Source organism: Ovis canadensis, chromosome 21 (assembly GCF_042477335.2).
Source record: "Ovis canadensis isolate MfBH-ARS-UI-01 breed Bighorn chromosome 21, ARS-UI_OviCan_v2, whole genome shotgun sequence".
Classification (NCBI taxonomy): domain Eukaryota; kingdom Metazoa; phylum Chordata; class Mammalia; order Artiodactyla; family Bovidae; genus Ovis; species Ovis canadensis.
In genome coordinates, this window is record NC_091265.1 from 62,225,767 (window position 1) to 62,238,464 (window position 12,698).

Below are 12,698 nucleotides of genomic sequence, written 5' to 3' on the forward strand. Positions count from 1 at the left end.
ATTAATATACTCCTTTTAAAGAAGCGATATTGATGGATTAGTTGAGAGAATCCTAGAGCAATACAGGCCTATTTATTTTGGCTGCTTTGGGTCTTCATTGCTGCATGTGGCATGGAAGACAGGCTCTAGGGTGCCCAGGTTTGGTAGTTGTGGCACGTGAGCTTAGTTGCCCCACAGCATGTGGGATCTTCCTGGACCAGGGATCGAACCTGTGTCCCCTGCGTTGGCAGGCCGATTCTTAACCACTGGAGCACCGGGGAAATCCCAGGCCTGTTTATTATTAACAGTCATCCAGTGGTAGGCAAGGATGGTATGCACTGTTGTTCAGGGGTCTCTGGTTGCTTTCCACATTTTCTGGTTAGAGACATGGTGTTAGTACAGTAGGTGCAAGGAGCTAGAAAGTTCAGAGAAAATGGGAGGAAATGGCATATAATTTCTCCCCTGACAGCATATGTTGGATTTCTGGTCATGTCAGCTGATCCCCATCAAGGTTTTATTATGCCCTCTTCCTATCCTTCCAGAAATTTTGATATAATTACATGTATTCCATAGTTGTTTTGAATATCTCTGTACTCTGATGCGGGTTTCCCTGGTGGCTCAGTTGGTAAAGAACCTGCCTGCCGATGTGAGTCAGGAAGATCCCCTGGAGGAGGAGATGACAACCTACTCCAGTACTCTTGCTTGGAAAATCCCACGAATAGAGGAGCCTGTTGGACTGTAGTCTATGCGGTTGCAAGAGTCAGGCATGACCATGTGACTCAGCCACTACCATACGCTGTTACAGAGCACCTTGAATGGTTTGCTCTGAAATAATAAAATTAACTTGCTTTGTTTCAAGATTTGAAGGCCATATAGAGATCTGCCCACCAGGCATGAGTCATTCAGCTTGTTCGGTCAACAAGAGTGTTCTAGAAGCCATTCGAGGAAGACTTGGATCTTTTCACGAACTCCTGCTTGAGCCCCCCAAGGTAAGGCAGCTCTCTGAAGCATCATTGAACAGTTCCGTGGTTTGATTTCAGCTGTTAGAAGGTAGATGAACCTTCTGAGTTAAAGAACTGGCTGTGACCCACCCACCTTGTGCAAAGTATGTTAAAAGGGCCATTGTTTTCATTGCTTTTGAACTGGTTTTTAAATTGGCTTTTATCTGTATATAGTGTCTAAATTGATGAATGGAATAGAATTAAGTAAATTAAGTAAGATACTTACCTGCTTAGAAAACTCAGTTTTTTGTTCTTTACTTTTTTTCCTATAAATTCTGTGTATTTACATGCAAGTAAAATAGTTTTCTTCTAATAGCATGTTATTTTCACATCTTTGAGGTACACGCTAATCTTCAAGAAACTAATCTTGGAAGTTGAGTTGTCTTACTCAAGAGTTGGAGCAGTGTAACTGCCTGATGGACAGATTGTCATTTAAGAAGTGGTGGGTTGATTATGACTTGGAGAGTTAGTTTTTCTGTCAGGGGCATCCGTGTGCTAATCCAGAAATGACTGTTTATTCAGGCAGCCACTGAAAACGCAGACGGTGAAGGTTTAGAAAAGCAGGGTGTCCAAGGCCCGTAGCCTTTGTCACGGCTGCCCCTGGGATTGCTGCAGACTGAGGCCGGGGGACGAGGCGCTCCCTTGTGGTGTCTCTGGGGTGGAAGACAGTTCCTTGAGAGTTCTGCCGCCCACGCTGGTTCCTTCACTTTGGTTTTTCCTCCTGTGTGCCTCATTGCATCCGGTGTCTCAGGCTTACACAGTGCATCTCTGCGGCCTCTGCGGAGTGAGTTCCCAGGGATAGTGTGTGGTAGTGTCTCCCTTCTGCTCTAGGTGTTTCCAGTTGGTGGAGGGGGCGCAGAGAATAATTTATGTCCATTGTGCTTGGAGTCTGGTTCGGCTCCTAGATTGTCTCCTCACATGACCAGCGAGCAGGCAGTGGTCTGGGGCACAGGCTGGGGTGCTCAGGGCCTGCCGTGGAAAGGGCGCCTACTGATGTTGGCCGGTGGCGTCCTTCATGCCAGGCCTGGGGAGAAGGGCAGGAGAGCCAGGGAAGAAGCAGGATTTGTTCAGGAGAAAAGAAGTGCAAGTCGGAGGAGGGGGAGGGCCTGAGAGAGGAGGAGGTGTGGCCGGGCGCCCCTGACCTGGGTCTCAGGTGTCCCTGTCTCCTTTCTCGGTTGACAGAAAAGCATCTCGTGTGGATTCTCACCCTGGTGCTCTTCTTGGGCTGATTCCAAAGTGAGGCAGTGTTTTGTGTGGACTCTTCCCTGCTGGGGGCAGTGAGTTCAGCCCCTGACTGGCTTTATTGCACAGGGCAGCACGTGAGCAGGTCCATGCTCAGTAGCACTGCGCTGCAGGGAGTGGGGGGTGGCTCCCCTTTCCCCTGGGCCTGGAGGAGAGCAGGCGGGAGTGCTGGGAAGCCCTGTTGGACGGGGACATGGAAAAGGACACCCTTTTCACTTTGTCATGGGTCTCCTGCCAAACTTCTAAAGTTCTGAAATGTTCTGGGTCTATCTTCTGTGATTTCAAAGAATACAAACTCCCTTTTATGGATGAAAGCAGGTTTGAGGTTGATCCTGCTTCTAGGTTGTGACCCAGAGGCAGCTACTGAGTTTGCATTTTTATCCCAGTTTTGGCAGAGGTTGAGGACTGTGTTCCAAAACCACGTGTCACTTCTCTTAATTTCTCAGCCTTCTGGTCAGGTTTGGAGTATTGCACTTTTTCTTCATGGACTTGACAAGCTTTCTGCTTGTTTAGAATATTGAAGGCAGGGGGGTACTTGATTTCTTATAAAATATGTAGTCTAGGGAAATTACCTATTTTTTCTCTTATATTTACTTCATCATATCTTAAAGATATCAGTAGCAGTTTTGGATTTTTCTGCAGGTGTAGAATTTAGGCCAAGTTGTTTGTGGGCTTAGTTTAACTAGTGTGATATCTTAGTACATACTCCTGCACCGTTTGTTTATTGAACTAGTTTTTAATTTCTTTATTTGTTTATCTTTGGTTGTGCTGGGTCTTCGTTGCTGCCTGCAGGTATTTCTCTAGTTGCGGCGAGTCGGGGCTGCCCTCTGGTTGCAGTGTGAGGGCTTCTGCCTGAGACAGCTCTTCTTGTTGTGGAGCATGGACCCCACAGCCCGTGGGCTTAGTTGCCCCATGTCATGTGTGATCTTCTTGGACCAGGGATCAAACCTGTGTCCCCTGCGTTGGCAGGCGGATTCTTGAGCCCTGGGCCACTAGGGAAGTCCTGAACTGAATCTAATCAGAAAGCTTTTTCTTTCTCAGAAAAGTGTGATGAAGACTACGTGGGGTGTGCTGGACCCCCCTGTGGGGAACACCCGACTGAGTGTGGTTAGGTTGGTATCCAGCCTCCTCCAGACGAATACCAGCAGCATCAACGGGGACCTCATGGAGCTGAATAGCATTGGGGTCATACTGGTAAGATGTCCCCGAATGATGTCTTCACTTGCCCTTGAGCTTTTATAAATAAGATCGCTGATTGTAGAACCTCATAAACTCATAGTATGTGTCAGTGACTTTTCTTGGTCTGAGTGCAAACAGTTTTGCCCTTGAGGTTATCATCAGTTTTGAGTGCTTTTAATTTTTCAGTAGTGATTTATTATTGCTCTGCATAGAGATCTGTGCCTGCGTTATAGAGAATTTCTGGGACAGTTAAGACACAGACATTTCCCTCCGAAAGCTCGGTCTCCTGTGGAGGCAGGAGTGAGTGCAATCACTTTCTTTGGGGGGTTGTGTGAGCCATAAGTGGCTGCTGCCCGCAGCACTGTTTTCCTTCATAATGCTTGTCTTCAGGGGACAGGCTTTTGTCTTTGCACTGAGAGAGAGCTGTAGAGGGTATTAAGACCGTCTTATCTGGACTTCTGTACTCCTGAGGTCCCCAGCTCTGAGGCCTGTGCTTGGGATCCACGGGCCTGGCCTGGGGCCCCTGCCGGCTCTGACCTGTCTGCCATAGCACAGGCGGTTCCCAGGGTGGTCACACGGTGCCCCAGGGGAATTTGGCATGTGTTTCAGAGGAGGGCCTGGTGTTTGCTCTTCACATGAGAGACATCAAGTGGGCACTTCATATACATTTCTCCTGTGATCATGGGTATAAAACTTTTTTTCAGATCATGCCCAGAGTACAGCTAGTAAGTGGTGGAGCCAAGATTTGAATTCACATCCACGTTGAAACCCGTGCCCGCTCTATCCGCCATGCCATTGCACTTTGTGGCATCGCTGAGCTACGTCAGCTGTGTTCTAGCCTGACATGTTAGTGGCACAGCGGTAGAGGGCACGGAGAGCAGGGCCCCCTGGAGAGGAAGGAGCGCCACAGGCTCACACTTTGTGTGGTAGCATAGCCCTTGCCCCCTGTGGACAGAGTCTCTGCCTCACCCTCTGACAGGAACATAACTTCCCATGCCTGTCTTTGGGAGTCTCCTTGAAGTCATCAATTACTAGTCTTTAATCTTACTACTAATAAGTGTACAGCTATTGTTAATTCATTCTGTTGTTAATATTAGAGCTACTTTTGAGTGCTAAATTTGATAAAACTTCTAAATGGATCATTAATCATTACTTTTTCATTTTGAGATTGGATAACCAGACTCGGAGATATCCTGAAAACATACTGCAGCTGTGCGTTTTGTGCTTTTAGGAGCTGTTTTCTTTTCTGCTCCCTTTGCCTTTTCTGGGTAATCTGGAAAGCCCTTGCACCTCCCGGAGCTCCACACACCACCTCCTGCCATACTGTCTTGTTTTGCTCCGTCTGCTGATAGTTCCACGAGTTTCGAGCGTTAGAGTGGTTATTTTTTTAAGGTGTGAGCGCCTTGACATTGGAGACTGTATCTTGCAACTAGCACTGGGCACTGCTCAGGAGTCATCAGTGAACATTTTGTTGAATCAAAATGAAATCTCATAAATTTCTCTGAAAATCATTGGAAATTTACTAAACTTAATATCTGCATTAGTGATACACTGTGAAAACAAAAAGATTTTCTCCAAGAAATTTATTGTCTTTACGTATTCATTGTTGGTCTCTATTAGATTCCTTGCAAATTCTGACGTGTTGAATGAGCAAATATAATGTTATTTAGTGTATGAAGGCGTTTTAAACTGCCTTTAGAAATAATGTATTCCATTTAATTTGTTTTATTGTACCATGAGCACATCATTTATTAATTGATTATTTGGTGAATGTATTGAAGTAGTGACTGAAAGATGGAGGTGACAGTAAAAGAAAGCATTGCTTTTCTTTTTTTTTGTAGGACATGTTCTTCAAATACACATGGAATAACTTTTTACATACACAAGTGGAAATTTGCATTGCACTGATTCTTGCAAGTCCTTTTGAAAACACAGAAAATAGCGCAATTACTGATCAAGACTCTGCTGGTGACAACTTGTTATTGAAACATGTAAGCTTACTTGGTGTCTTTTTCTGCCACTCTTGGTTATAGTAGTTTTCTACTTGAGTTATAAAGTGAATTGAAGTCTAAGGGTAGGAGGTGAGATTTCAGAATCTAAGGATTTAACTGTCTTATTTCGATTGTACTTTTAACCAGTGATTCTATAAATCATATCCTAGGCAATTCACCATTAGATGAACTTTTTGAAAAAGTTTCAGTACACTCAATAGATTGGAAGATTTAGAAACCTTTTGGAAATTAAAAAAGAATACAAATTTAAATAACATTTGAACAGTTATTTGGCTTGCCTGAGTTTCCATTTTTGGTGCTGAATCTGTGACTGAAGGTGGGAGAGGTGAGTCCTCTGCCGTGTCAGCACGCGTCTTCCGGGGGTCTGTTGCCTCCTGTTCAATATGAGGTGGTGATTTTACCGAGTCCGTCCTCAGGTGTCTTCTTGCTCTGCAGTTCTGTGACTGTAGACATTCTCTCGCTCATACTGTGTCACCCCCAAACCTTGAAGATGGGCAAGGCTAGCCTGGAGTGACCAAGTAGATGGGGAAGACAAATGACATCTGAATGAGACTGGCTTTGCACGTTCTGATAATGCAGCCCACAGCTCTGGTCATTGGCCAGCCACACCTGTTTTTAATAAGAATGTAATAATGTTAGTTCATGTAGAAGTAAGTGTTGCTCACACTTGAAAAGTACCAATATTGCTGTGGGTTGTGAACTAAATTTTTGCTGGGGCATGATTCCATTTCAGAATAAAACCTGGCTTTGCTTGAGGTCAGCTGCTCACTGGTAGCAGTTACTTTATCACATTGCATCTGATTTAGCCAATAATTCACAGCTATTTAGCTTGCTGGGTTGTATGTATAAAGTGGTATGTATCAAATTTTCTGTTTAACTAGAGTTCTGTTTCACTTTAAAATTTTGACACTGTGACATTTATGTCAATGTTAACCTGAAACATTCTTTTTTATTCAGCTCTTTCAAAAATGTCAGTTAATAGAACGAATACTTGATGCCTGGGAAATGAACGAGAAGAAACAGTGAGTATATTGCTCTCTGATAGGCGTTCAGGTTGGCTATTTGTGTTTGGCTATGCTGGGTCTTGGCTGCTGCGCGGGCCTTTTTGCACTAGTTGCGGCGTGGGGCCCACCCTCCAGCCCCAGCACATGGGCTTCTTACTGCCGCAGCTTCTCTTGTCCCAGAGCACAGGCTCTAGGCGCTCAGGTTTTAGTAGGTGTGGCTCTTGGACTCTGGAGCACAGGCTTAACAGCTGCCACTCCAAGACATGCGGGGTCTTCCTGGACCAGGGACCGAACCTGTGTGTCCTGTGTTGGCAGGCAGACTCCTCACCACTGAGCCTCCAGAGAAGCCCTGCTTTTTAATTTGAAGAAAATGTGCGCCCTTGCTCTAGACAGGGCACAGAGAATATAGTTACACGGTACAGGCCGCTTTACAGTTAGTTACAGATGGCTCTCTGGGGACTCCCAGAGTATTTAATTGTTAACAGGTATTTTTCTAATAATTTACTTTTAGATCTCCCTGTCTTTCTACCTGTCTTGAGGGGAAACCGGGGGTTGGGAGTGCGCCCCTCCTCTGCTGCTGCGTTTGAAACTTGTTTCTTGGTGAATGGTGGTTTTTCTGAGAATGATGGGAAGGAGGAAGAGAATGACAAAGGCAAGTCCTCCGTGATGGTAATTAGCTCCTAGAGTCACTTTGTGCCTGGAGCTAGAGGAGGGTACGATTGCCTAGTATTTCCTTTTATAGAAAATTTCCGTTAGCTGATTGGCGCAATTACTTGCGGTATTTGTTGCTGCCTGTGAGTGGCTTTGTTACCCCCTAGCAGTGTTGTCTGGGATGAGCATTCCCCTGTAACGCCCAAGGAGCTTTTATGCCTTCCCATAGATTCTGCAGCAGGGGGTGTGTTTGGGAAACACTCTCAAGGCATTCTTGTGTTTGCTTTTAAGTCAGATTTATGTAAGCATACATTTTGGGGTATACATTTCTTTTAAAAATCACTTACTAAAAACCGATAGGGCTTTGCTTTGATTCTTTGTGGAGAAAGATGGCTTGTAGTTGAGTGTGGCTGGGGCTCAGGTCCTCTCCTCCGAGGAGAACCCTTCTGTGGCCAGACTGACGTCTCTGGTCCATCTTCGCCTTCCTTGACTCCCTTCCCCTCTCTGCCTCCTTGTCTCACCAGTGCTCTGCTCCCCTTGAGCTCCAGCCTCTGAAATCCTGGCTAAGGTTATTCTTTCTTGGGGGGTCCTGAAAGAGCTTTTTAAGGTTTCCTTGAACAGGAAGCGTAAAGAACACTGGGAGCCTTGGGCCAAAAAGGTTGGAAATGGGTGTTTGTTTTCACTTGTGGAGGTGTGAGGGAATACAGCAGAGTTTGTAAGAATTTGCCCCGAATGAACATTCAGGTTCTTATTGTGAATCTTGCTGTGAAACGGAAAGAGGTCGCAGAGCTGGACATGACTGAGTGACCGAACAACGACGAGAGAGGCTCTTAGCTCAGCTGAAGTCCGCCCTGGGCTTTCCGGCCTGCAGGCCTCCGTGGAACCTCTAAGCTTTTTGCAGATACTTTTATTTTTGAGGCAGGCCTGTAAGCATTATATGGTTTTCTTCTTTGTAAAGTGGCTCCTGAAAGAGTCTCCTTTTAAGTAAAGATCTCTTCAGTTTCTTCCCTCCTGTCTGCATTCAAAAGTCTTCTGTTTCATAGAATTTGAAGTATTGACACTTTTTAAATATTCAGGTAGAGAGGTCACAGTGATGTGAGAAGTCTTAAGTGTAAAGATGGGTCGGTTGTGAAGAGTAGACTCTGGTGAGGGAAGGGGTGAGGAGTAACATGCATGTCTGTTCCCAGTGGTGTATGGGCCAAATGCAAGTTGACTGCCTCTCCTCTTGGCCAAGTCCTCAAATCAGCTAACATTTTAACTCAAGAAATGTCATTACTAGAAAACTTTCTCTGGTAATTGATGAATATGATTGAAATTTAATATCATGTCTTAGCAAAATGAACCAGTAGAATTCTCACCTCAGTTCTCTACAGTTTGTTTAGTCTGAAAAATAGTTTTACAGAAAGAGAGAAAGGAAAGTCACAGCCACAGAATCATCAGGTGCCAGTGAATGTTCAGGCTTTTGTTTTTAAAGATAATGTGTGACTGAAGACAGTTGGTTTGAATACTTGAACAAAATTTGTCCTGTCTAGAGGGGCTGCAGTGTAATTTTTTTGAGTAGACTGTTTTCTGCCACACATTTCATTGCCCATCCCTGCCGCCCCCAGTCTGATAAGACTCCTTACCCTCCTCTCCTATCTGTTCTTGTCCTTGGTGGCTCGGATTTTAGAATGATTGCTTAACTCCACAGTAGTTACCCAGCTGCGTCGTCACTCCACCCTGTCAGGAGTCTGAACATCTGTCTTCTGCCCCCTGGCAGGGCCGAGGGAGGTCGGCGGCACGGCTACATGGGCCACCTGACGAGGATAGCCAACTGCATCGTGCACAGCACAGAGAAGGGCCCCAACAGCGCCTCGGTGCAGCAGCTCATCAGAGGTAACGGGGCCAGGGCTCGCAGCGTCGTTTCTGTTGGATTGGTGGAGTTAAGGGTAGGGTGGAAAGATTCATAGCTTTTTAAACAGCTGTCTAAGGAGTTCCTTCTACTTCCACATTATCTGGAGATTTGAAGGAGACTCTTGAGAATGTGTTTGAACAATATGACTCTTTGCTGTATCTCCGTTCTTAGTTCTGCAGTCCTTTTACTAAGTATCGGCAGGCTTGGCCATGAACTGGAGTCACCCACTTTCATCCTCTAAGGGCATGGCTCACAAGTGGCGAGCTTGAAGTACTCATAGGCTGACAGTGGAGCCTTGTGAGCTACAGTTAGTTAGTTACTCTTGCTTTTTCTTTTTTCCTGAAGGCCCCCACATGGCCTGTGGATTGAGTTCCTTTCACTAGCATATTAAGATACTTATCAGCATTTTTTTCTGTCTGTCTATTACTAAAATGAGGGCTATTAGCCAATATCCTTAAAGACTCTTTCTGTACTAGCATTTGAATGTAATCAGCCCGAGGTTCCTTGAAAAAGCTGTGCGGATGCCTTTTACACTGGCTCCCTGGCCTTGAGTCTACCTCCTCCTGGATGAGAACATGAAGAACCCCAGGTGCTCCAGCGGGATTACTAGTCCTGTGACTCACTCCAAGGGCAAAATGTCTTAGCCTCGTGGTGCAGCGTTTGTTCAGTTGTTAGCTTGCTGAAAATCAGCTCCCAGTCTATCCTACTTCTCTCTTAAGAATGTTTGTGTTCAAGAGGCTGTTACCTATTGAATGTGCAGTGAAGGCATGATTGTGGCCCAGCGATGGAGAAAACTGGGGCTTGCCCGCCGGGAATTTTGCTTCTTGAGAGAGAGATTAGCCGTATCATCACACTGTATGTCCTTAGCCGTATGGGTGAATTGGCCATGTCATGTGTGTGTTCTTTTAGAGCAGTCTTAGTTTTATGGTGGTTGCCTCCCAGATGTGTGTGTGAGGGTGCATACACATATATTTAAACCAGAATTGTCAGACAACAACTTCAGTCTAGCAAGGGCTCCCAGATTGCAGCTGAGTTTCATTTTCTCATAAAACTATTTGTGTTTCCTTTTCTTTAAATTTTCTGTAGAGGATAGATTTCATTATTGCACATGTATCCGTTTGTTGTCCTGTGACACAAGTATTTAGAAAACATTATCTTTGAGGAACTTGAGAACCCACACTGGGGGTCCATGGGGCAGCCATGGGCTAAATGCCCTCAGAATTTCTCAAGAGAGCGAGCAGGAGTCAGTGTGTGCAGTGTTCCCTGGACACGCGTGACCGTGGAGCAGGACCACTGTTACCCACACCTTTATAAAGAGTTCAGTGGAAACACTTACATTAATATATTCCAGGTTAAGTTTTTACCAAAAGATCCTAAAAAAATTGTTAAATCCAGGTAACTGGTTGGGGCTCTTGGCATCAAGCATAGACCAGAGGCGGGGTGGGGGGGTTCCTGAAAGTCCTCAGGGTGCAGACTGAGCACGGCTCTAGAACCCTGAGCCTCCAGAGCCCGGCGCCCAGCCCGCAGGGCTTGCTCACCTCTGACGAGCCGCATGGTGGCGCCCTGTCGTGCCCCCTGTCTGTCTGTGTGTAAGTCGCTGTAGTGATCCTGCTTTTTTCTTTTTCTCCCCTCTGAAGATCTTCCAGATGAAGTCAGGGAGCGATGGGAGACGTTCTGCACGAGTTCCTTGGGAGAAACTAACAAGAGGAACACGGTGGATCTAGTAGGTTCTTCAAGATTACATTTCTGTGGTTGCGGTGCTCTGGGGCTTTGCCCGCTTATTCAGAAGGATGTGAGGCACCTCTCTTCCACTTGTGCTGGTGATGGTGGACCAAGGGGCACGCTCGTGCCTCTCGCCAGTGAACGAGGTCGCGTCCACAGTGCTCTGGCTCGTTTGTCCCGTCAGCTCCCAGTTCCAGCCTGGGGTGACGTAGGGGACACGCAGCCCTCAGCCCCGCTTCCTGCCACACTGCTGCACCTCCCTCGGCGCCTGCTCCCCGGGCTCCTCAGCTCAGCCCCAGCTGTCCTGCCACGTTCGTGTTGTTGCCTTACACCTGGATAACTCCGGGTGGTTAGAGAACCGAAATATTCCTGTGACTGGTTTCTACTTCTGCTTAGTTGAGTTTACCCTCATTAAAGACATTCCCAGTTGGGGGAAGTTCTGCAGATGACTTTGGAACCCCAGCTTTAACAGATTGGTACTTTGAGCCAGGGAACAATGGCATTGATAATATTTTTATAAATTATATTGGACTTTGGAATGTAGTCTTTGTTTTCTTTAAGACACTAAGTTTTAAGGTAAGTATTGATTTGGTTTTGAAGATGAGGGAAAGCGTTTCCTTTTGCAAGCACGTGCCACCTGATAACTGAGGTGGTAGCCTTGATTGTACATAGAAGGAGATGTGTCAGACGTTTCATTCTGTTTTTGAAATTCAGCAGCTGCAGTCTTGAATTTCTGGTACACGGTAACTCCCTCGATTGTTGGGCAGTCAAGTGCCTGGCAGCCTTATCTGCTCAGAACAGAATTTAGAAATGAGGGTGGGGGTAGGAGGTGCTACAGAGCAGTGCCCGGGTCACCCTGTGTCACATGGCCTCGGGGGCTGGTCGCCTGCCCCTCTGTAGATCAACTCACAACTTTGGTTGTCTTTTAACAGACTCTTGACAGATTGGTGGCTTGGTAAGGTGGATATAGTGGGAGAATTATTAGGTACTAGAAGCTGAAAGAATTATGAAGAGGTAAGTGTAGAAAGGGAGCTGTGTGGGGCCTTTTAATTACAGCTGGTTTAGTGGCCCCTGTGTCTCGGTGTTACAGCCCAGCAGAGGACGTGACGTGCACTTGACAGCCCTGTGCTATCAAGGAAGGGTTAAGTAAGTTTTAATGAATGTATTACCCACCGTAGATTGGTTTTTTGTTTTTTTTTCCCCCAGTCAGATTGGTTAAAATTCTGGATGATCAGGGTGTTAACTGCAGAGTATTAATTATACTTAAGCTGAACCTGTTAATTTAGAGGTCCCCATATTGAGTCCTTATTAAGAATGCAGGCAATGTGATCTTCTTGAAAGGGAGTTTTGACTTGTTTCTTATTTATAGAGAAATAGTTAGGAGTATTAATTCTGATCTTGTTTGGGAAAATTTGTTAAAACTTGCCCTTTGATTAACTTCAAAGGTAGAAGTAAAAAATGTCAGTTAAACTTGTTATCAGGATTTTTTAAAAACTTTGGTAATTCAAGTACATTTCTCTGGTCAATGTGTAAAGAAGGACTGCATTGCAGTTCAGATGATTCTCAGCTCCTTTGCGCTGTGCGGTCGGTCATCTAGTGTGTGACTGTGTTTAATGTTGTATATGGCCACACAGCACGAAATTAGTGCGCAGCTCCTTTGGGTCAGGGAAATGCAGACAGACACTTCCATCTAGACAGACATTTACATCTGTGTGGCACGAAGAGCTATCCTGGGCTCCGCGTGTCATGCTGGCTGAAGCCTGGTTCTCCTTTGCCTGCTGCGCTTGATGCCGTAGCACTTTGGCTATGCAAATACTCCGCAGGAACACAAAAAGAGACGTGGGTTTATGCAGCAGAAGTGGCCAGTAATAGAGCCCTGTTAGCATGGCTCATCTCTGTGTCTGCTTGGCCCCACCCTGTGATCTTGTTGTTGCCTGAGACTCTGTGTTGCTGCTCTCTCAGGACCTCTCACTTCTTTAATTTCAGACACCCAAGACTAGCAGACCACCGCCAG

General features: G+C 45.8%; 1 protein-coding gene across 15 annotated transcripts in view; it reads left to right on the top strand.

Annotated features, from left to right (window-relative positions):
- The window catches only part of PPP6R3 (protein phosphatase 6 regulatory subunit 3), a 122,769-nt gene that overhangs the window by 76,425 nt on the left and 33,646 nt on the right, over positions 1-12,698 (top strand). For all 15 annotated transcript variants that reach the window (XM_069565607.1, XM_069565611.1, XM_069565610.1 and 12 more), the window contains 6 exons: positions 839-968; positions 3,264-3,416; positions 5,243-5,392; positions 6,371-6,435; positions 8,828-8,943; positions 10,600-10,685. In XM_069565607.1, coding sequence (XP_069421708.1) covers positions 839-968; positions 3,264-3,416; positions 5,243-5,392; positions 6,371-6,435; positions 8,828-8,943; positions 10,600-10,685 — 700 coding nt within the window. The remainder of the gene's footprint in view (positions 1-838; positions 969-3,263; positions 3,417-5,242; positions 5,393-6,370; positions 6,436-8,827; positions 8,944-10,599; positions 10,686-12,698) is intronic.